General features: G+C 52.6%; 11 protein-coding genes across 11 annotated transcripts; 6 read left to right on the top strand and 5 right to left on the bottom strand.

Annotated features, from left to right (window-relative positions):
- Positions 1 to 390: 390 nt before the first annotated feature.
- BJY04DRAFT_232872 (class I SAM-dependent methyltransferase) lies at positions 391 to 1,421 on the bottom strand (the record flags this gene model as incomplete). Its single annotated transcript, XM_073719832.1, has 2 exons — positions 391 to 427; positions 475 to 1,421. 2 exons carry the CDS (start codon positions 1,419 to 1,421, stop codon positions 391 to 393), a joined length of 984 nt encoding a protein of 327 aa, XP_073565031.1.
- A 228-nt stretch (positions 1,422 to 1,649) lies between these two features.
- Positions 1,650 to 3,707, top strand: BJY04DRAFT_232870 (cytochrome P450; the record flags this gene model as incomplete). The annotated part of the gene is made up of 5 exons (XM_073719831.1): positions 1,650 to 1,704; positions 1,990 to 2,160; positions 2,211 to 2,749; positions 2,800 to 3,419; positions 3,478 to 3,707. The coding sequence occupies 5 exons, from the start codon at positions 1,650 to 1,652 to the stop codon at positions 3,644 to 3,646; spliced, it is 1,554 nt and encodes a 517-aa protein (XP_073565030.1). The 3' UTR covers positions 3,647 to 3,707.
- A 205-nt stretch (positions 3,708 to 3,912) lies between these two features.
- Positions 3,913 to 5,175, top strand: BJY04DRAFT_224290 (uncharacterized protein; the record flags this gene model as incomplete). Its single annotated transcript, XM_073717917.1, has 1 exon — positions 3,913 to 5,175. One exon carries the CDS (start codon positions 3,913 to 3,915, stop codon positions 5,173 to 5,175), a length of 1,263 nt encoding a protein of 420 aa, XP_073565029.1.
- On the top strand, positions 5,142 to 6,979 carry BJY04DRAFT_167406 (uncharacterized protein). The gene is made up of 2 exons (XM_073709147.1): positions 5,142 to 5,974; positions 6,021 to 6,979. Exons 1-2 carry the CDS (start codon positions 5,389 to 5,391, stop codon positions 6,935 to 6,937), a joined length of 1,503 nt encoding a protein of 500 aa, XP_073565028.1. The 5' UTR covers positions 5,142 to 5,388; the 3' UTR covers positions 6,938 to 6,979.
- BJY04DRAFT_232862 (uncharacterized protein) lies at positions 6,980 to 10,223 on the bottom strand (the record flags this gene model as incomplete). The annotated part of the gene is made up of 8 exons (XM_073719830.1): positions 6,980 to 7,714; positions 7,776 to 7,854; positions 7,917 to 7,932; positions 7,987 to 8,127; positions 8,508 to 8,786; positions 8,839 to 9,195; positions 9,241 to 9,951; positions 10,005 to 10,223. The coding sequence occupies 8 exons, from the start codon at positions 10,221 to 10,223 to the stop codon at positions 7,021 to 7,023; spliced, it is 2,496 nt and encodes an 831-aa protein (XP_073565027.1). The 3' UTR covers positions 6,980 to 7,020.
- Positions 10,224 to 10,566: 343 nt separating this feature from the next.
- BJY04DRAFT_224286 (sialidase family protein) lies at positions 10,567 to 11,742 on the top strand (the record flags this gene model as incomplete). The annotated part of the gene is made up of 1 exon (XM_073717916.1): positions 10,567 to 11,742. The coding sequence occupies one exon, from the start codon at positions 10,567 to 10,569 to the stop codon at positions 11,740 to 11,742; it is 1,176 nt and encodes a 391-aa protein (XP_073565026.1).
- A 210-nt stretch (positions 11,743 to 11,952) lies between these two features.
- Positions 11,953 to 13,006, bottom strand: BJY04DRAFT_232859 (dihydrodipicolinate synthase family protein; the record flags this gene model as incomplete). Its single annotated transcript, XM_073719829.1, has 2 exons — positions 12,527 to 13,006; positions 11,953 to 12,480 (listed from the first exon to the last, which is right to left on the bottom strand). The coding sequence occupies exons 1-2, from the start codon at positions 12,983 to 12,985 to the stop codon at positions 11,953 to 11,955; spliced, it is 987 nt and encodes a 328-aa protein (XP_073565025.1). The 5' UTR covers positions 12,986 to 13,006.
- A 297-nt stretch (positions 13,007 to 13,303) lies between these two features.
- On the top strand, positions 13,304 to 15,387 carry BJY04DRAFT_224284 (uncharacterized protein; the record flags this gene model as incomplete). The annotated part of the gene is made up of 3 exons (XM_073717915.1): positions 13,304 to 13,456; positions 13,509 to 13,615; positions 13,665 to 15,387. The coding sequence occupies 3 exons, from the start codon at positions 13,304 to 13,306 to the stop codon at positions 15,385 to 15,387; spliced, it is 1,983 nt and encodes a 660-aa protein (XP_073565024.1).
- BJY04DRAFT_202586 (uncharacterized protein) lies at positions 15,382 to 16,572 on the bottom strand. Its single transcript, XM_073713222.1, has one exon. It carries the CDS (start codon positions 16,395 to 16,397, stop codon positions 15,402 to 15,404), a length of 996 nt encoding a protein of 331 aa, XP_073565023.1. The 5' UTR covers positions 16,398 to 16,572; the 3' UTR covers positions 15,382 to 15,401.
- On the bottom strand, positions 16,499 to 18,558 carry BJY04DRAFT_224282 (FMN-dependent alpha-hydroxy acid dehydrogenase; the record flags this gene model as incomplete). Its single annotated transcript, XM_073717914.1, has 5 exons — positions 16,499 to 16,617; positions 16,975 to 17,070; positions 17,134 to 17,342; positions 17,409 to 18,366; positions 18,414 to 18,558. 5 exons carry the CDS (start codon positions 18,556 to 18,558, stop codon positions 16,499 to 16,501), a joined length of 1,527 nt encoding a protein of 508 aa, XP_073565022.1.
- Positions 18,559 to 18,774: 216 nt separating this feature from the next.
- Positions 18,775 to 21,289, top strand: BJY04DRAFT_232855 (NADP-dependent oxidoreductase domain-containing protein; the record flags this gene model as incomplete). The annotated part of the gene is made up of 2 exons (XM_073719828.1): positions 18,775 to 19,540; positions 19,593 to 21,289. The coding sequence occupies 2 exons, from the start codon at positions 18,775 to 18,777 to the stop codon at positions 21,287 to 21,289; spliced, it is 2,463 nt and encodes an 820-aa protein (XP_073565021.1).
- Positions 21,290 to 22,139: the final 850 nt, after the last annotated feature.

Here is a 22,139-nt window from a genome sequence, read left to right as displayed (position 1 = left end):
GCTTGCCTGTTGTTGAACCTTTCTCTGGGAAACGCTCGATCACGTGATGCGCGGGGGCTCCGGGGGGCATTTTGGCCTCAACTTACAACTATTTTTGAGAATATGGGTCAGCGGCTACTTGAAGGCGCACACCAGAAAAGCTTCATTATCATTTCTTCGTTCCTGCGTTATAAATGGAAGGACCTTCTTCAACCGGACGGCGACGCGCCGACCGAGACCAGGAGACGATCGACTCCCCTGAACACCATGCAAAATCAGCGCCTGCCGATCAGTAAAAGAACTCCTCCGAGGCCGTCTCCTCGCTGCTCAAGAAAGACATCGCATCACCTGGTAATTGCGTTGTCTTGAAGCACTTCCAAAATAAGTCGTGTCATGGCTCTGGTGTCGCATTTAAGCCTCCAGTGGCTTCTGTCCATAGGCGACGACTCTGTCACATTGTCAGCAACCTGAACGATCTCGCGATATGAGACCTACATTGACCAGTAGCAATGGATCTTCGGGTTCACGATTTCTTTTCGACACTCTGCCAGCAGCTCTTCATGCTCTTCCGCGGTCATCCCGAGAACCTGAATGCAAAGTCTTGCTGAGAATCCGTGCAAACCATCTAACGTGTTGACCATATTCCACTGCCCGATGGTCTTGAGGTGCTTGTCCTTGGGCCACGCGTTCTGCGGCCACTTGAACTTGGCCTCCTGCACGTTCTCGAACCCAGTCTCGTTCAGCAGTGTCTTGTACTTGTCGGCGAGGGCACCATCGCGTCCGACGCGGCGTAGACCCTCCATCATCCTCTCATTCAGTGTCTCAAAGGCTGTTCCTCTCATCGTGCCGTCGTCGGAGCGCACAGGGAAGGAAAAGTCCATCAATTCAAACCAGCCGCCTGGCGCGAGATTGTCGTATGCCTGCTTGAACAGCTGATGTTCGTCTGCGATCGACCCGGATAACATCCGCCCGTGGATAAAGTCGAACTTCTGGGAGTATGTCCATGTCTGCTCGTAGTCGTCTATTTCGAATTTCAGATTCGGGGGGATCCATGATGGTTGGATGGGGCTCAGGTCCATCCCAATCACTCTTGCCGACGGGTGTTGATCCGCAAAGTCGATCGCCCAGATACCGGTTCCTGTTCCAATATCGAGGACGTTTTGGACGTTCAACGCCAACGGTGAAAGGTAGAGCTTACGGCTCATCGAGATTAGGCAGATCTCGTGCTGCATGTCAAGACGCTCTTGCTCTTGCTCATCTTCGGGGATGTAGTATTTACCGGCTGAGTACTTGTGGTAGCCACGGCCGTTCTCGCGAACACTTAGGAGGAGACTAGAGCGCAGACTTTCAGTATAGACAGTTGAGGTCGTTTCGGCGAGAGCCGAGTCAGAGTCACTGCTTTCCGGTTCGATGAACCCCGTGGGAGAGAACTGCGCTGACATTTTGCCTGCTCCTGACGGACAGATGTCGGACAGGATGAGGTTCTGGAGACGCATAGCACAAGAAGGGGCATCGTGTCACATATAAGCATGAGACGCTGGCCACTGCGACGAACACCTGCGTGGTCGGATCACATCACACCGACTCGTTGAATTGAAGCACATTGCAGCGCCGCAAATTGGCGTTCTCCACCTCGTGAGCGGGGGACGGGATTAGCCGCGTGCACCTTCATGGCTAAAACAGACGGTCTTCCATGGTGTGGTTCTCGGCTGGAGATCACGAACGGTGATTGCTCGTCTGGGGTAGGCTTCTTCACCAGCCGAGCCGAAGGATCCGCCATTCTGTAACGGAGTGATTGCCTCGTTAGGAAGGAGATTACCTGGTTCATCCTGCGACAATGGCATGGTTCCCGCAGGTTTAATTAATTGAAACGCCATAAGTAACGGGCGACCTCGTGGCAGGCGTGGCACTGGCGTTCGATCGGAGTGTAGGAATAACAGACGAGATCCAAGATGCGGCCCCTCATGGACTACCTCCACCCTATCCCCGCGATAACTGTGGCATTCCTAGTGTATCTCGCCTACATCGGCGGACTTGGGCTGTATCGACTCTTCTTCCACCAATTGGCGAAATTTCCTGGTCCCAAATATGCAGTCCTGAGCCGGTGGCATGAGTGCTACTATGATGTCTATCTGCAGGGCAAATTCATCTTCTGGATCGAGGAGCAGCATAAACGTTACGGTGCGTTGCGGCTGTTGGACGTGTAAATCCACCCTAATCGCCCATTGTAGGTCCCATCGTTCGCATTGCTCCAGATGAGCTGCACCTCCTCGACGCGGACCTTTGGGAAACTGTCTTCACGAAGGCCGGGCGCGTCGACAAGTATGCCTGGATGTCAAGTCGTTTTGGGAACGACACGTCCGTGTTGACCACGGCACCCGACAATCTTCATCGTGTGCGACGAGGCGCACTCAACCCATTTTTCTCACGGCAGCGAATCTCGAGCCTTCAGGACATTATCCGTGGAAAGCTTGATACTTTGATTACCCGAGTCGAGGACTATCGGACTGCTAATAAGCCTATGCCGATCCACCGGGGGTTCATGGCCTTCAGCGAAGATGTCATCATGCAGTACTGTTTCGGACACGATTATGACTCGCTGCACAAGGAGGATTGGACACCGATTCTGCATGACCCCTTTGCTGGTGTGAGTATCACAGGGAACACGGCGCTGCAGTTCCCCCTACTGCCGAAGATTATGAATGCGCTGCCTCAGTCTTGGATTGAGAGGGTGGATCCGTTGTATGCTCTGATCTTCCGGATGCAAAATGTCAGCTCTTACATTCTTTACCTATGTCTCACTCACTTACCTTGTGTTAGGATTTTGGTCAACAAATTCGCGACATAAAAGCATCAATAGCCGCAGGGGAGCGGGACACGAAACCTGAGAAACAGACAGTCCTCTCAGAGCTTATCAAAGGCAATCTTCCAATATCAGAAAAGGCCGACAGTCGACTCCAAGATGAAGCACAGCTTCTTATTGGTGCTGGTCTTGCAACAACAGGGTGGACATTGACTGTCGGGATGTTCTACCTCATCAGCAATTCGCAAGTTCTCGGTCGACTACGAGAAGAGCTCGATAACGCACTGCCAGGATGCGAATCCGGAAGACCCAGTGCAGAGCTGGAATGGACAGAGTTGGAAAAGCTTCCTTATCTAACAGCCGTGATCAAAGAAGCAGTCCGGCTATCATACTCAACCACTTCGCGCAATGTTCGCTTGCTATCCAAGCCCATCGAATTCAATGGATGGGTGATCCCGGAACGAACGCCCATATCAATGACTATTCCATTCCTCAACCACGACGAGAAGATCTTCCCGGACTCGAAATCTTTTATCCCAGAACGCTGGCTCGGCTCACCAAAGGCAGCAAATGGGTCTCCGTTGGAGCGATATTTCGTCGGATTTGGAAAAGGCACGAGGTCCTGTCTGGGCGTTAAGTACGTGTCCTCTGTCCTCTCATTTGCGTTCCGGAAAGTATTTTGCTGATTGATTTAGCCTTGCGTGGTGTGAGCTATACCTGGTATTCGCTGCGTTCTTCAGGTACTTTGACTTTGAGCTGTACGGGACCGATCGTAGTGATGTTGAGCTCAGGCATGACTTCTTTCTTCCGTTTCCGAAATTGGATTCGAAGGGGGTTCGAGTGCTCGTGAAATCAAGGGGATGAGATGGTGTCGTGGAAGATGTATACCATCCAGAGATAAACGGACAGGCAGTGCTCGCGTTAGCTCTACGTTAGAGCATGTGTAAATAGCAGGCTACCGTCGCTGAATCAAGGCTAGAGGCTCACGTGACGTAGATGGATACGACTGCTGCCCCACGCGCCCTGCTTCATTTTGTTCTCATCCCATCACAGTCCTGACCATCGTGTATTTTCCACATTTGTAGCCAGAAAGACAGCGAGAGACCAGGTATCATATACACTCTGTCAAAATGAGCTATTCGATAGCCACCAGCCCCGACCGAGTGGCTAGCATCATGTTGTCATGGCACTCCCTCGACCTTGTCTCATGCACGACCCTTCAGAGACTTTGGGCAGGTTATGGCCAAATCTGTGCCGTCACCGCAAAGGCCACCACAGACAAAGCAGCAGCAGAATTGGACAAGCTCTGCGGCCTTAATTCTGGAAAAGTTGGGACCACCTACCCACTCATCCTCAAGCTCATTTCCCCGCCAAATACAAGCGCCGCCGGTGAAGGCCATTTGCGAAAGATGTTCAGTTACGAGGTCGAGCAGTATTTCTACACCGATCTTGTTCCGCTGTTAGGTGATGACATTGCCGTCGCTAAGTGTCTTGCTTCGACGCGGGATATGGAGGGTAAAGAGGGAGAAGAGGAGCTGCAAGGTTTGATGGCGATGATTATTGTCGATCTGCGCACGAAATACCCGGTCGCGGGAGGCAAGCGGAGTGCGCTCAGCCGGACCCAAGTATACGCTGCTCTCGACTGGTTGGCGACTTTTCATGGCCGCTCATGGGGCATTTTGAATGATGAACTTGAGGGATATGTCCTGCCGCCGCTCAAAGAAAACGAGAAAAGAAATGCTGGAGGGAAACGTACCACAGATACAGTGTGGCTGAACGGTGGATACACGTACCTGGCTACCCGACGAGAAGAGTACGCTTCTCTTGTCGAGGACACAGACTCAGAGTGGTCTGAAGCCTTTTGCACGCCCCCGAAAGGCTGTTCGCTGTCCATTGCTGAGCAGGCTGCCCTCATGCTAACGCCGTACGGGAGCCCGCTGGAGTCACTCATCCACGGCGACGTCAAGTCCGAGAACCTCTTCACAACAACAAATGGCGACGCAGTAGCGTTCTTCGACTTCCAGTATGTCGGGCGGGGCCTCGGAGTCTGTGACCTTGCGAAACTCTTTACGTGTTCTGTCCCATTGAATATGCTGGTTGATAGCGGTACCAGCGACCCCCTACCCGAGAAGCTGGCGATGTGCGATGGAGAGCGGAAACTGCTTGAGTACTACCGGAAGCAGCTCCTCCAGGAATCCAACTCGGATTTCTATTCCTGGAGTATGTTTGAGCGGCATTGGAATACGGCGCTTGTTGACTGGTGTCGGTTTCAGGCGAGCTGGGGGTTCTGGGGGAATACGGAGTGGCTTGAGGCGCGTGTTCGGCATATTCTCTCCGATCGGGTTTGGAGGGAGTGGTTGAGGAATTCGACGGGGAAGTGGAAGGGTGATTGAGTTTTTCTTCGTTATACGATTCTGGTTTCCAGAGCTGAATACCTCGAAGCTGGATTGTACAAGGCTTCATGGTCAACCCCTCGGTCATCCATAAATAAACAGACTGTGATTGGCTGCTATGACGGGGCTGAAAATCGAAATGAAAACCAAGGTTCAGCTGAGCGTCCGACAGAGGAACAAACATCCAGCCAAATTCGTTACCTGGGGTTGAACATGGTCGCCCTGGAAGATGATAGCCCCTATGCGACTCTGAGCAGGGCACTCTGCGCTGCTGATCCTCGACTCCAAAATTGGCGAGTGGACACCAAACCAAACCCAGCACGCGTTGTCGCTCTCGAGATACACCCCGACCAGTCAGCCGAATGGATTAACGAGTTTATTGATCCACAATCTCTCCGCGACAAATTGGCCACACCCTCCACTGAAAGCAGCACTGTCTACATTCTAGAAGGCATAACCCCAGCCTTCGTTGATATTCTCGGAATCCACTTTGATCTTCACCCGTCTGTATTCCTTGACCATGAACGACTGGTTGCCCTGGCTGGGAGTGCGACTGGTGAAGCGGGGGGTATCCCGTTCCTGGCGTCGGCGGCCATTCAGGCTCGGGATCACATCACAATGAAATACCACGAACCTCTACTTCTCTCACCGGTGCCGGAGCAGTTTCGCAACTTCTGCGAGGCGTCTGGGCGACATATCGCGGTCACTAGGATCTTGGGTGCCTTTTCGCCTGTCGGTCTGGCGAGAAGGAAGTGTTCGTTTTGGTCTGTTCCTCGTACTACTGGAAACGGATGGGATTGTAAGTTGGTCCATGGAATCATGCTATAACGACACTAATGGCGCAGGCCTGGTTATATGTGACCCTCCAGTCACTACAGTACGAGCGGGGTACTCGGACACTGAAGGAAGAGAAATCAAGACGATGCCCTATAGCGGCGGATATGTCGACTTTACACCGCACAAAGAGCAATTGAAACACCAAACTGGCCCTCCTCGGTCCTCCATGCTCGACGACATCAGCTTCTACTTGCAAACGTACGGCTACACCTTCGACCTTACCAATCCACTGTCAGTCCGAACAATTCTCGAGAAGATAATTGCCAGTCATTACACCCTTACCGCAAAGTACCTCCGCGAAACTATCGAACTCGTCCAATGGAATCTCTCCCGGCAGCAGAACCTTGCCATTTTCTCCAACTCCACAGCAGAAGAACAATGGTCCGACATCCAGGCATGGGACCGGCGGCTAAGCGAATACAAAGATGATATCCAGGCAATCATGCTCCAACTCGGCATTCCCTTCGAACCGCCCAACATCACTCTGGTCCAGGGCTGGAAAGACAGCGCCATTGACTACCAGTTCCTCCTACATCAGTTCAACGCCCTCCACGACCGAGTCCGGGATCTGAATAATGCTATTACCGGACTTGCGGGTATAACGAGCAGTCACCAGGCATACACAGAGCAGAAACTCGCTCTGAAAGCGTCGAAGCAGTCGCTGCATGAGGCGAGACGAGCGAAGACATTGACACTCGTCGGGCTGGTATTTATTCCGCTGGCGTATGTTGCATCGCTGTTCAGTATGGCCGAGCCGTATATGCCTGGAAGTGAACGGTTTTGGGTATACTTTGCAATTGCATTTCCTATGTCGGGGATGATGTTGGCAGTTTATTATTTGTTCAGTAGAGGGTACTCGAGTCACACTGAGACGTGGTCTGTCTGCACCTTACTCGGTGGTATTTTACTCAGGAGGAAGGCATAGCGTTATGAGGTCCCATAAGGTTTCTACTGCCATAGTCAACTATACACAACCAGTGAACAACAGGAGAAGCAATCCGATTGAAATCACTCAATGTCCAATCCCTCATCGTCATGGAAAACCACCGTCCCCCAATTCGGTCGATTGAACCTCTTCCCCTTCTTCTCACTCAACCTATCCATCGCCGCCATCTCCTCGTCACTCAACACGAAATTGTTCTTGAGATTCCCCTCGATCCTCCTCGCATTCGTACTCTTCGGCACAACACTCCAACCCCTCTGCACTCCCCAACTAAGCATGACATTACCGCTCTCCACACCCTCACCCCGTTTCTCTGCAATGCCCTTAATCACAGGATGAGAGTGAAGTGTACTCCCACTCCCCCCAAGCGGGCCAAACGCCGTCTGATGGATCCCCCTTGCCTTGCAAAACTCATTTAGTTTGTTCTGAGGCAGCAGTGGCTGGATCTCTGTCTGATTCACCGCCGGAACAACCGTCGCACTATCAAGCAGTTTCTTCAGGTTAACGGTGCTGAAATTCGCAACCCCAATTGCTTTAACCTTTCCGGTTGCCAAGAGCTTTTCCATCTCCCGCCAGGTGTCGCGGAAGTCCCAGTCTTTGGCGTGCACGGTGCGGTCTTCTTTTCCGTAGTTCTCGTCGCTGGGGGATGGGTCTAGGGTTATCGGCCAGTGCATGAGGTACAGGTCGATGTAGGTGAGGTTTAGGTCGGAGAGGGATTTGGCTAAGGCCGAGGGGACGCGCCGGTGGTCGGAGGACCAGCTACACGCTATTAGCCTTTTTCTCCTTCAGAAGGGGATTTCTTGGTGGGGAGGGCATGTACAGCTTCGTCGTAACAAAGTATTCTTCCCTCGGGACGTTCGTCGACTTGAAGACTTGACCTATTTCGGCTTCATTGCCGTCTGTGACAGTTTGCCTATTAGCATCGAATGCTCAGAGAATGAAGATGCAGCGGACGGCATACAAAGTGGTGCACAGTCCTAGATCTGTATTAGTTCTTGTTATATGAGGGCATTTACTTAGAAAAGACATACGAAATGACGATACCCTGCATCGAATGCAGCTTGGACTGCAGCTAATGCTTCGCCAGGCCCGGCCTTCCAGGTGCCGAAGCCCACGGCGGGGATCTTTGCGCCTGTGTTAAGGGTAAAAGATTCTGTTGCCATTGTTCTGCACTTGGTTCAATCCCTTCAGATAGGTTGGGCTTTCTCCATCTACTGTGGGCTATAAGTATACCCGTCTATGGATCCATGAATGTATAATGACCCCGCGGATTTACCATGCGGGGAGAAGGCCGATGAAGGGGATTGCGGAGGATGTCCGCCGAGTGCATGCGGACAATGTGGAGAAAGAGGGTCTATCACTGGGGTAGATACCCTATGCCGTTCATTTCATTCAAACGTAGCCAAACTTAGGTAGTTACCCCTTCCTACTGTCGTTCACACAATAGCCGTCCATCAGATAGTCCCTACGCAGTGGTCTCCATATGCACCGCCCTGTTATCGCGCCTTTTGCCATTCTCATCTGCCTCCTCCTGCTCGGGGTCTTCCTTCACCTGCTGTACGTCCTGCCGGACTGTCTCCTCCTTAGTCGGATACGCATGCTTCCACATGGTCCAGAGCGGACGCTGGAACAGATCGTCCATACTCTCGATCGAACGGCCCTTCAGCTCCGGAAGACAGAAGTAGATAAATACGACACCGAGATACGTCAGCAGAGCATAGAGAAGGAACACGCCGTAGCCCATGGTCGTAATCATGTTGGGGGTGGCGCGGGTGATGCCGTAGTTGACGATCCAGTTGACGAAGAAACAGAAGCCCATGCAGACCGATCGCTGCATTTGGTCAGTAATTGAGCGGCGACGATCAGGGAGTGATGGAACTTACAATGCGAGTCGGGAAGATCTCCGCAGCGACAATGTAGCAGGCTACGCTGTGGCCGAAAGACCAACCAAAAGCGTACAGGTAGATCCATACAATCCCGACAATGCCTCCGGCGGGAGTGCCTCCTACCTCAGCGGTGTCGGTTCCGGCGAATCGAAGATATAAAGCGAGGTACAGCATTGCGGTGGCCTGGATCGTGGCTCCGATCAAGAGCGGCAGACGGCGGCCGACGCGATCGACAAGATAGCCGACGTAGAAAATAGTGGCAACGACTTTAACGGCTCCGTAGACACCGGTGGTGAGCAGGGGAAGGTTATCGCCTTGCACGCCGATAAGCTGGAAGATTTGAGGAGCGTAGTACTGGAGAAGTCAGTGATGATCAAATGCTCGCTCGCAGAGACTTACATTCAGAGAGTCCGTTCCAGTCAGCTTGTGGAAGAGAAACAGCAGGATAGCAAGGATAAATCGTTGCAAATTGCTCCTATTGCCGAAAATATCCTTCAGCACGACCCAGTAGTTGTGGCCTTGGTGAGCCTCCTGCTCATGCTGCACCTGGGCCACGATCTCACGATATTCGAGTTGAATGTAAGGGTGATCGGCGGGCAGCTTTCGGAGCCGACAGAGGTTCTTCAGTCCCTGCTCAGCTTTACCGTGGTTGATCAGGTAGCGAGGGGTCTCAGGGATCCAGGGGATCATCAAGACCAGGAGACCACCAGGAATGAGCTGAATGCTCATTGCGGTCTGCCACTGTGAGTTGTCGTTCTCAATGCCGGGCCTCGACCAGAGCGAGACTCCGTAGTTGACCCAGAAAGCGAGCATCAGAGAGGTCACGATCATGAGATTGTAGGTCGCAGTCATGGAACCACGGACAGACTTGGGGGAGTTCTCAGCCAGAAACTGAGGGCTCAACATCGAACTGGCGCCGACACCCAGACCGCCGATAAAGCGTCCGGCAAGGAACACACTGTAGTTGGGGACCATTTGAAGGGCTGCACCAAGCAGGAAAACGAGACCCCATAGAAAGACCGACCATTTTCGACCAAGGTAATCCGAAGTGGGCGCAGCGAGAAGGGAGCCTGCGGATCCTCCAGCAGCTACCATCGCAGCGATCGTCCCCTATATCAGTCAGTAGGAATTGGAATGATTACTCGACAGTTGAAGGCACATACCTTTCGGTTGTCAAGCTCCTCCTGGGGAATATCAGTCAACCCGAATGCATTCTCAAACGAAGGCAGCGTGAGGATGCCGCCAATGTTGCCAGTGTCGAAACCGTAGAAACAGCCAGCCCATGCCAGAGTGACTCCAAGGTACAGCAAGCGGAAATTGAAGATCTCCTTGGGATCGGTTTTGGCCTCTCTCTTGGCCCACAGACTTGATCCACCGCCCATGATTGTGGTAGCAATGTAGGTGAATGGTATAGAGGTTGCAGCAATGAATGGCGTGGATGGGATATCTCTGGTAGAGACGGCGAGCCTACTTAAGGGTCGTGATCGACAGCTTGCAATGTCTCCGCGTCGTACTGGTTCCCCATGGGGATTGCGTCCCGCTCTGTGGATGATCAGTTTCTATCGGACTGTCGTCCGACGACCTTTCGTGAAGTTTCAGCCCTCGGAGGAGAACCGACAGTCGGATTGGCGACCGCTGCAGACGTCACTTCCCGACTTGACTCTCCTCCCTTAAGAGGCATAGATCGGATAGTCTTGGTCGACAACATACAGACCCAAAGACAACATGGCAGTCACCCAAGAGAATCTGGCGAGCTTGCTGGACGGTACAGTCCGTGCAGCCTCGCGACCGTACGCCTACCAAGAGGCCTATCTGCGACCGGCCACTGTCCAGTGCCATGCCTCCAACTTATTGCGACTACCTAATGGCGACCTACTGTGCGCCTGGTTTGGCGGGAATATGGAGGGCAAACCTGATATCAGCATTTATCTATCAAGACTGCCGTCTGGAGAATCTCAGTGGGGAGATGCTACGAAGGTGACCCACGACGACACCCGCAGCGAGCAGAATCCGGTCCTTTTCCTCCATCCGTCTGGGGATCTTTGGCTGCTCTATACCTCCCAACAAGGAGGGAACCAAGACTCTGCAGTTGTCAAGCGTAACGTCTCGTCGGATCAGGGACGCACCTGGAGTAGCGCCACAGTCCTCTTCGATGAGCCCGGCACCTTCATCCGTCAGCCAGTTGTTGTGCTCGATAACAATGTATTCGTGGTCCCCACGTTTAAATGCCGTGTCGAACGAGGCGCAAAATGGATTGGAAACGACGACATTTCTGCCATCAGAACCTCAAGCGATCAAGGGAAGACGTGGTCGGAAATCGCGGTCCCAGAGAGCACCGGCGCCGTGCACATGGAGATCCAACGGCTGAAGAACGGCAGCTTTCTGGCACTCTATCGCAGCCGATGGGCCGACTTTATCTACTCATCGACTTCCCCTGACTGTCTTCAGTGGAGTGCACCACAGCCGACATCACTTCCCAACCCCAACGCCGGTATCTGCTTTGATGTCCTGCCGTCTGGGCGCGTTGTCGTTGTGTACAACCACTCCTCCAGAAAGAACGCACTGGGACGCCGAGAGGGCCTCTATGATGAGATCACTGAAGGGGATGATGGCCGCCCAAACCAGAAGGCTCGAACGGATGGCAAGGAAGCATTCTGGGGAGCCCCGAGAGCGCCACTTTCGGTCGCTTGGAGTGACGACGACGGAATGACATGGAGGAGTCGAACTTTGGAGGAAGGTGATGGGTACTGCCTGACGAACAACAGCGAGCAGAAGCTAAATCGGGAGCTGTCGTACCCGAGTATAGTTCTTGGGGATGAAGGCACGATTCACATTGCCTATACCTTTTGGCGGCAGACCATCAAGCATGTTCAGATTAGAGACGACTTCTTCAACGCATAGACTGAATGAATTTCTTTTCATCAATCTGTTGGTGCCTTGTAATGTAGCGTTGGCTCTGTAACCCTCACCATAATGAATCTCATAGCAGGGTCAACCCCGAAATTCGTCTCCTGAAAGCCGCCGGACTTGTAGCTTACATTGACTGAATAGGAATTCTACGTTATTCAAAGGCCCACGCTTTCAACAGGTGATGTATTGTGGTCTATTTGTCTATTTAGCCACTCTATCCGGTATTGACTCTTCAATCTCAACCAAATGCTTCATCACCTGCACCACCCAATCCTGCTTCTCCTTGCCCGACGGCTTATACGGCTTCCTCGGCCAAAACGCCTTTGCCTCTGAGACGCCCGCCCCAGGACCAGCAAAGTAGCCTGCTGCAAATTTCGTTGGCGCGATGCCCTCCTTACACGCTTTCTCGGCCTGCGCGACCAACCCTTGCAGCTTTCGAGCCTCGTCTATCTTGCCGTCTCTCCATAATGAGTACAGCCGAGCAACGGACTTGGGAAAGACGTTGCCAATGCCTGTCACGCATCCTGATCCGCCGCCGATAAGACAAGGGAGTAGCCAGTCTGAGGAACCGGCATATACACTGAACTGCTCATGTTGATACTCTTGCGTCAAGCGCGTGACCTTTCCTGCATTGCCACAGGTGAGTTTCGTGCCGACAATATTCGGGTGCTGTGCCAGCTCCGACATGACGTCTGAATTTAGGTCGACTCCGTTGCACATGGCAGGGAACTAAATGCATGTCAGTGATGGACTTCTTTCGGGACATAGGACGAACACTATAGATCACGATCGGAATTGGGCTGTTATCTGCGACTTCGCGGTAAAAGTCTACGATCACATCCTTGGTGACAGCCTTGACCCAGTAGGACGGTGGTAGCAGGAGACCGAAATCTGCGCCGGCCTCGTGTGCTTCTTCGGCCAGACGAATTGACTCGTTCGTGGACTGTCCGCTGACTCCTGCGACAACCGGAAACTCTGGCAGTCCTAAATCAGTGGCCGCCCGACGCGCCACTCGCACAAGCTCTTGACGTTCGCTTGCAGACAGAAGAACCGCCTCGGCGGTAGTTCCAGCCATCACCAAGCCGTCAACTCCTCCCCGGATGAGATATGCAAAGTACTTGTACGACGCATCGTAGTCAATTTCTTGCCGCGCGGTGGGTTGGTACAGCGACAGTACGGGACAGTAAATGCCCGGAGGCAGCGGTTTCGACTTCACGCTGATAGTCGACGTCATCTTGAGATTGGAGGCTTCGTGATATGGGTGTATGCTCTTGGCTACAAGCGGCTTATGAATGGGATGTCTCTTGATCTATGACCCCGCCAGTTGGCCTGGTCGGGCGATGGCCGAGCGTCGGAGACCTGTCCGTGATTCCAGAGACACTGCTTTTATCGAGCACTCCATTGGCTGTGCAGTGAGGAGAAACAGAGAACCCACTCTCCTGCCGATGTTCAGGCGAGTCATGCAATGGTTACTCCAATTTTTGGCCCCGTGGGGTGGTGCTCACGGACCTTTCCAACTGCCACACCACCATCCCTATGAATATCACCAAGAATGCCGAAGCGAAAGAGAGACGCGACGACGAAGGGGGAAAATGGACACAATGACTCGTCGTCCGACTGGCCAAAGGGTGGACAGAATCTGGTGGAAGTCCTGCCTGGGATCACAAGGAAGATTACCGCATGCGCTGCCTGTCGCAAGAACAAGGTCAGCGCCATTGTCGAGCAAGGCAAAGAAAGAAAGGCTCACAAAAGGATAGATTCGATGTGACATGCCAGACGATGGCCCGCCCTGCGTGCGATGCCGGCGCCGGGGTCTGTCGTGCGTTCTCAACCGCAGCCTCCAGTCGCTGATCGAGGATACCAAGTCAGTCGCTTTCACTTGTTGGCGGTGCAGCACTGACTGACACTCGTAGGAATGTCCAGTTGATGCAAACAGATATTACCAATCTACACGAAGCCCTACACACCCTCTGCCACCATCTCGGACTCGACGGGCCCAAAGCGCTCGCCTCGACGCGAAAGGATCGCGATGGCTCTTATCCACCGGAGGAAAATGACCAGGGGGCCGCACAGCAAGAGGAGGAGGGATGCGAAGTGTCGCCGCCGGAATCGCCGTCCGCGGTGCATGCACCGATTGATACTTTCCTTGATATAACCAAAATCCGCAGTCCGAACTCGATTGACTCGCCTCCCAGTGCACGCGCCAGTCGGTCGGGGACGCGGTCGGACTTGATCAGCAAAGGTATCATCACCGCCACTGTCGCCGAGCGCCTTGTTCAGCATTACTTCTCCAGACTTGACCACTATCTCTATGGGATTGCCGGCGAATACCAAGGGCTAGAGCAGCTGCGCACGAGCGCCCCCATCCTGCTTGCTGCTATCTGCACGGTGTCTGCTCTTCACGATCCGCAGGACCGCGCAGTCTACGAAGCATGTAACCGAGAATTTCGGTCGCTGGTAGCCAGGTCGACCTTTGAGAAGCGAGACATCGACTATATCCGCGCGTTGTGTATCAGCTCTTTCTGGCTTGCAGACGCGTCGCGTATCTTCTGCAGCGATGCCATCCGACGGGCAGCGGATATGCGTCTCCACCGCAGCTTTGACGCCCTTTTCGATAATCAAACAGGTCTTGCAAATCCGGCTGTGCCGGGTGTGCCTTCGCCATCATCGCAGAACATAGCGTCAGCTACCGACCGCGTAAGGCTCTGGTACCTACTGTTCGTTTGTGACCAACATCTATCCATCCTACACAACCGAGATCCCTTACTGCGAAACGAGAAAGGAATTGCGGTCGGATGGGAGTCATATCTGCATCGCGCTGAGGCGAGTGAGTCAGATGTGCGAATTCTATCGCAAGTGTCTCTGCTTCTCATCATGGGTCAAGTGCGAGATGTACTGGGCTCTGATAACCAGACACCACTGCCACCAGCTCTAGCTAGCCAGATCCTCAACTACTCTCGACAGCTTGATAAGTGGTATACCAAGTTCTCGGGTCTCTTTGTGACGAATGCCTTCATCGGCGAGTTTCCCAAGCGAGGACTGCAGCTCCACTACCAATTTGGCAAGCTGTATCTCGGCCATCAGGTGTTTAAGGGCTTACATGGCCGACCAATCCCTCCACACTTTCTCACTGCTGCTACGATGGCCCATGATACTGCCGTCGCTATCTTTGAGATGATTGTCGGAGAAGCCGAACTGCAAGAAGGCCTCGTCGGTATGCCGCATTATTTCCACGTTATGATCGCATTTGCCGGTCATCTTTTGCTGGAAATCTGCCAGAACTATTACGAGCAGCTTGGTATCAAGCTACAAGACGATTTCCAGCTGATCAATAGCGCATTGAGACTCTTCCGTAATACGCCGTGTATCCCCCAACATCCGATCTGGCGAATGACCCATGGTCTAAATCGAAAGTTGCACGATTGTGCATCCGCCATTGGCATGGCTGTTCCCTCTGCTACTGCTTCTATTGGAGGCCTGAACATGCCCTCGCTCATGCCGAATCAGCAGCCAGAGCCTCTTTTCTACCCTCCAGTACCTGGTACAAACCCTCAAACACAACCCCTGGACGAGTTCCTATTTACAGACTTTGGAGAATTCAACTTTCCAGACTTGACGTCCAATTTCATGACCTAAGTAGGGAGCACCGGTCATGATGCATTCTGACCGTAATCCTCTATATATGCTCGGATAGTCTCTGCAAGGTCAACATCTGAGTGGAAACCCAGTGTCAGTGCTTTCTGCACGTCGAACACCGCCGGCCACGATCCCACAATTTTCTGCACCGCTGGGTCCGGCTTCTCAATCACCCTCCCCAATGCCTCCTCTCCCCCAACAACCTTCAGCCCATCCAGAATCTCCTGAACTGTCACCGTGACACCGGGTAGATTCACAATCCGCGAATAAACCTCCCCCTCAAACCGCACATCCTTCGCCTGCACCAGATTCCGAATGATCGTCCTCGTCGAACAAACCCACAGCTTCAGATCCTTGCCCACCGGCAACAAACTCTTCATGCCCTTCAGGGGCTCTCTCACAATCCCTGAACAGAAACTTGATGCTGCGCCGGACGGTGCCCCAGGACGAACGATTATCGTCGGCAACCGCACAATCACCGCATCCACAATCCCGCGTCGCGAGAAATCATTAAAGAGCACTTCGCAAATATGCTTCTGCGCCCCGTAGGAGGATTGCGGTAACGGAATGGTATCTTCTGTTACTGACGCGTTGAGAACATCCGGCCCGCCAAAGACGGCGAGACTAGACGGGTAAATGATCCGGACTGGGTTTGACCCAGGTTCGGAATCGTGCTTCTCACGGAGGATATCAAGAATATTTCTCATTGAATCCACATTCACTGCAAGGCCTAGGGGCAGATTCGCCTCTGCGGCACCGGACATGATTCCGTGTAGGAGGTAGATATGTGTGAAGTTTGAGGAGAGGAGTGACCGGCATGTTTCGCGGGAGGTGAGGTCTGCTTTGAGCGTTGTGATTTCTGTTTTTGATGGGCTGGATGTGGATACTGCTGGTTTGGATGGTTCGATAACGTCTGTGATGATGAGAGAGTTCACTCCAGCGGTTGTAGAGAGGGCTTTGGCGAGGGCTTGCCCGATGAAGCCGCCTGCGCCGGTGATGAGGATGTTCATTGTTCTTGATGTGCGATAGTCGAACTGTGCAGGAGGATGTCTAAGTGAAAATGAGGATTGGAATGCCAATACCCCATGTTTTCCACGTTGATCAGGTAGACTTATGGGAACCGAGGGGTGTAGGAGAAGTTCAAGCACGTAACTGCAGTCATGAGTGCAACGAGCTGCTTCGGCTCATGTCCGTCCGTACCGTTCACGGTATCGGAATGGTTCCAGGCGCCTGATTAGAGTAGCTATATGACACGGAGAGAATCCCGATCGAGGATATTCGGATCTCCGCCGCTGTGGCGGGCACCTGGCCACACCATGGTGGTAGTCTAATCAATCGACGCCAGGAAATGGAGTATTGGGGAGGGCTGAGCCTGATAGCTTCATCGTGACTCTCGAGTGTATGTACACGATCAGGCTACTGGATTCGAAGAGAAATTTATAACTCGGTTGTGTTGTTATTGAATATATATCTTGAATTATGGAATTTATGCAAATGGGCAGTCTCGAATGATCAACGAACTATCCTACAGCATCGCCTTCGGATTCCACGCAATCCAGGGATGGCTTTCCCCGTTTCTAATCAAACGGTCCACGTTCGCAGTATTCACCATCCCTGGGTGCGCTTGGTCGATATGCGTGATACCTGCTAGTTTCATCGCGGAGACGAGTTCGTCTTTCAGAACTATAGTAGTGCGTCAGTACATAGAAGATAGAATAGCTCTGTAGAAGCTGGGAGGACACGCACTTTGAGTAAGATGCTCAACCCCCTGCTGTCCGTAGGCCAGAGAATAGAGGTACGGTCGACCGACTCCAACAGCTGTCGCCCCGAGAGCGATTGCCTTGAGGATGTCTGTTCCCCGTCGGATTCCGCCGTCGATGAAGATTTCCATCCTGCCGAAGATCTCAGGGCAGGTTTTGTGAAGTTCGAGAAGGGTTATGATTGCTGGTTGCACTCTGTGATGTCAATCAGCTCGGGTTCGTCTCAAACATCGGCATGGAGGTAGGGTGGGAAAGACCTACGTATCTAGTGATCTTCCTCCGTGGTTGCTCAGCATAATTGCATCGGCACCGTACTCGATAGCTAGTCGTGCGTCGGCTCCTGTTTGAACGCCTTTGAGAATTACAGGTAGTCCGGAGACCTGCTTGATCCAGGCTAGGTCATTCCAATCCAGTGTCGAGTCGATGTATTTCGCCATAACCCGACCGAGACCGCCGCCCTTCTTGTCGTTCTTCGCGACTGCGCCACTCATACCGGAGACCAGATTTCCAGCCGCAATGCGCTCGTCTGCCTCTCTCTTCCCGGGGATTGGTGCGTCAACGGTAACAAAGATCGCCCGGACACCTAAGCGGGCTGCTTCTTGGAGTAACTCTTGTGTCTTCCAGCGCTCCGAGTTGACGTAGAGCTGCAGGAAGAACGTCTGACCTGGTTTCCCTTCGGCAACGATCTCAGCTAGAGGATAAGATGCATTGTTCGAGATGATGTGGATGATGTCCTCCTCCGCGCACCCTCTCGCGACCGCTAATTCACCATCTGCATGAGCAAGCTTCATCATCGCCGTCGGACTGACGAAGAATGGTGCACTGGAAGAATACCCTAGGATCTTTCTTGATATCTCCACCTCTTTCACGTTCCGCAGTACCCGCGGGCGCAGCATGATCTGCTTGTAGCTTTCGAGGTTGGCATGATGTGAGACGAGATCTGTCGCGGCGGATGAGTAGAATGCAAATGTCTTTTCGGTGTACTTTTTGCGCGCCACTTCCTCGAAATCATGGACCGCGATCAATTGTTCGAGCGGCGGAATCTCGTCTGGATCGGCTAGAGTACTGGCTTCCGACAGGTTATCGACAGAAGATAGTTCTGCCGTAGGGTCGATTACTCCCTTGAATTGATCGTTGCCCAATGTCTTGTGGATCATCGATGGCGCATGCACGTCGTCGTATGCTTTTGATGCGTCGTTGCCTGCGTACTTCAAAATGACTAGATCTGTCAGCTACTGTGCAAGTGGTCGCGGGTGCAGTACGTACTTGCAGAACCGCCTGGATGCTCATCTAAGAATGCGGTGACATCGTAGATTCGCGAATGGACTACGATCCAGCAGTCCTCTGGAGTCGCGTGCTTCTGTAGCTCCCCGTGGGATATCAGCGGTCCATTGGCCGCCGGGTCTACCATGGTTAATGGCCAACGCAGCTTCTTCTCAATTGATGAACAATCAGATATTACCAGGTAGAATTAACAACAGCCAGCTCCCCGCATGAAAGATAATTGGAGCTCCAACGGAGTCTGGGGATGAAGCAGCGGAGACTTCGCCGGTGTCGCCATCGGGCCAATTCCGACACCACCAGATTATCATCTCCGCACAATCACCACCCATACAGCGAAACAATCATGTCGGAAGAAACTATCAGACTCGAAGACGTGCAGCGGCGTCTTCCACCCGCTGTCGAAAGCACAGATCTTGAGGCGCAAATCGCCAACCGCGCCGACCTGCCCGTTCTCGTGGTGCTCGATGACGACCCCACCGGCACCCAAACCTGCCACGACATCAACGTGCTGACCGTCTGGAATGAAAAAACACTCATCGAGGAGTTCCTGCAGGGAAATAAAGGGTTCTTTATTCTGACAAATTCCCGCGCCCTCCCAACGGCTGAAGCGCGCCTTTTAATCCGCGAGATCTGCACTGCTGTTAAAACTGCCGCGACCAAGGTGAACAAGACTTTCGAGATTGTCCTCAGGGGCGACTCGACCCTGCGCGGCCACTTTCCCGATGAGCCTGAAATTGCGGAAGAGGTTATTGGGGCTGTGGATGGCTGGATCCTCGCACCGTTCTTCCGACAGGGTGGACGGTTGACGATCGATGATGTGCACTATGTCGCTGACCCTGAAGAGAATCTGGTTCCTGCGGCGGAAACGCCTTTTGCAAAGGATGCGACCTTTGGGTACACTAACTCGAACCTGCGGAAGTATGTTGTTGAGAAGTCGAATGGATTGATCGCGGAAGACCGCGTGCAGTCTATCTCGTTGGAGGACATTCGAGCTGGTGGGCCTGAGGCTGTGACGAGGAAGCTGCTGAGCTTTGCGACCAGAAGTATCATTATCCTGAACGCGGTCGTGGATACTGATATGGAAGTGTTTGTTCTAGGTCTATTGGCAGGTAAGTTCCTATGGCCCACGCGTTATTTGCTCGTTTAACTGACGCGCGACAGCGAAATCCCAAGGACGGTCGTATCTATACCGAACAGGAGCTGCATTTGTCTCTACCAGGTTGGGTATTTCTCAAATACCCCCACTCACCCCGAAAGCCCTCGGGCTAATGACACACCGATCTGAGCCGGGGGGATTAATTATCGCTGGGTCCTATGTCCCCAAGACGACAGAACAATTGCAGTCTCTGATCGAGGGGAGAGCTTCCGATCTGCAAACAATAATCCTAAAAGTCGAAGACCTGCTAGTGAGTCCGGAAGGTGCCGAGGGTGCCGCCTTGGATGCAGCAGAGAAGGCCGGTGAGCTTATACTCAGCGGACACGATGTGCTGGTCATGACTAGCCGCGATCTCATCACGGGTAACGATGGGATATCGAGTCTGAAAATCGGAAGCACCGTGGCCGCTGTTCTGGTTCAGTTCCTGCGGCTGCTGGTCCCACGACCGCGCTATATCATTGCCAAGGGAGGAATCACTTCCTCGGATGCAGCATGCAAAGGTCTGCGTATGCGCCGGGCTCAGATTATTGGTCAAGCCGCGTCAGGCGTTCCACTGTGGCGATGCAATGAGCCGACTTCGAAGTTCTCCGGCATCCCATATGTCGTGTTTCCAGGGAATGTCGGGGAGGCGCACACCTTGCGTGATCTCGTTGCGTCGTGGGCAAAAGAAACAAGGCCACGAATGGAGTACCATCGGCTGGGGAAGAGCTCTTTGAAGATATCTAAAATCATTCTAGGCTGCATGACATTCGGCAATCCATCATGGGAGGGAAGCCCATGGGTTCTTTCCGAAAAAGAAGCATTGCCGCTACTGAAAAAGGCCTACGACTGCGGCATCAATACCTGGGACACCGCAAATACCTACTCGAACGGCCTCTCTGAGGTTATCGTCGGGAAGGCATTGAAAGAGTATTCCATCCCGCGCGAAAAGGTAGTGATCATGACCAAACTCTACTATCCAGTCATGGTCATAACCTCCAATGCACGCCCAAACCCAGCTCTCAACGACGGCCCATTAGTCAATCAAATGGGCCTTAGCCGCAAACACATTTTCGAAGCCGTCGAGGCATCCCTCCGCAGGCTGGGAACAACATACATTGACGTCCTACAGCTCCACCGCGTCGACGACACCGTGCGCTCAAATCCAGAGGAACTCATGAAAGCACTACACGACCTTGTCCAAATGGGTAAAATCCACTACCTCGGCGCATCAAGTATGCACTGCTGGCAACTGGCACGGTTACATTATACAGCAAAAATGAACAACTGGACCGGGTTCACCAGTATGCAGAACCTATACAACCTGCTTTATAGAGAGGAAGAGCGAGACGTGAACCCGTTTTGTGACGTGGAAGGAATCGGGTTGATTCCATGGAGTCCGCTAGCACGAGGTCTATTGGCGAGACCTGCGAATGTGACAACGGAACGGTCGAAGAAAGATGCGAAGACAGCGAAATGGTTTGCTGGGGATCAAAATGATCAGATTATTGACAGGGTGCAGCAAATCGCGGAGAAGAAAGGGTCTTCTATGAGTGGTGTGGCTATGGCTTGGCTCCTGCATAAAGGGGCCTGTCCTATCGTAGGTTTGAACAGTGCGGCCAGAATTGAAGCTTCGCTGGAGGCCTTCGAAATCAAGCTCACACATGAGGAGATACAGTGGCTGGAGGAACCGTATCGACCGCTTGAAGTGCAAGCAATATAAACCCACGATAGTAAATTAAATAGACTGCTGCCATCGATGTATGTCACACAGCACTGAATTCCCTGAGGATGAGGTCCTTCCTGATTTAATTCCTTCGCCTGTGCCTTTCAAGGTCCAATGCTGATGCAATAAAACGGCCGGTCATACCCTGCTAGTGATTCCACCGGTGAATTGTTACATAAATAAGGAAATTCGCCTTGATTTGGGTATCAGAAAGTCCACTAAAATGAGCACCTTCCTTATTATGCAAGTCCAGAGTCTTATGGGTTATCTAGGAGTCAAGTTTACGCTTGGTGTGCGTATATCTGGTAATCGTCTGCTATTCACACACCTTTTGCCTCGTAACCCTTGCATATTGATGAAATATAAGTAAACCAACTCTACTGATCCAGGCGAGAGCCCGAAAGTTCGTTGAGTGCAATTACCAAGGCCACTGGGTACTACCAATAATGAGAAGAGTGAGGATGGGTACAGTCTAGGGCCAGGGAACGACTTATATAACCTCAACATCACTATCATCTACATATGAAGCTCTTACTATCAACAAAAAATCCAATACGCTTGATACATCGCCACATCTTCTCGTTATAACCAGCTATTGCGATACAACCTTGGCGACTTGGCGGGGGATGATCCATACGCAGTGCTTTCTCGCCCGCTTGACTATATAGGCTCACGCCGTGAGGTTGTCATCCACGAGCTAGGTTGTAAATTGCGGTACCTCTCGGCTACCAATCATTTCCTACCAAGGGGGGTAGAAAGGGCCGTCGGTCTCTGAGTCGTCACGCTTCCAGGGAGGATAGAAGGGACCATCAGTCTCCGAGTCCTCGCGCTTCCAAGGAGGATAGAA

This window comes from Aspergillus karnatakaensis, assembly GCF_047715665.1.
Source record: "Aspergillus karnatakaensis strain CBS 102800 unplaced genomic scaffold BJY04scaffold_87, whole genome shotgun sequence".
In the NCBI taxonomy this organism is placed as follows: Eukaryota; Fungi; Ascomycota; class Eurotiomycetes; order Eurotiales; family Aspergillaceae; genus Aspergillus; species Aspergillus karnatakaensis.
Note: the sequence above shows the minus strand (reverse complement) of the source record. Positions and strands in the feature narration are given on the sequence as shown.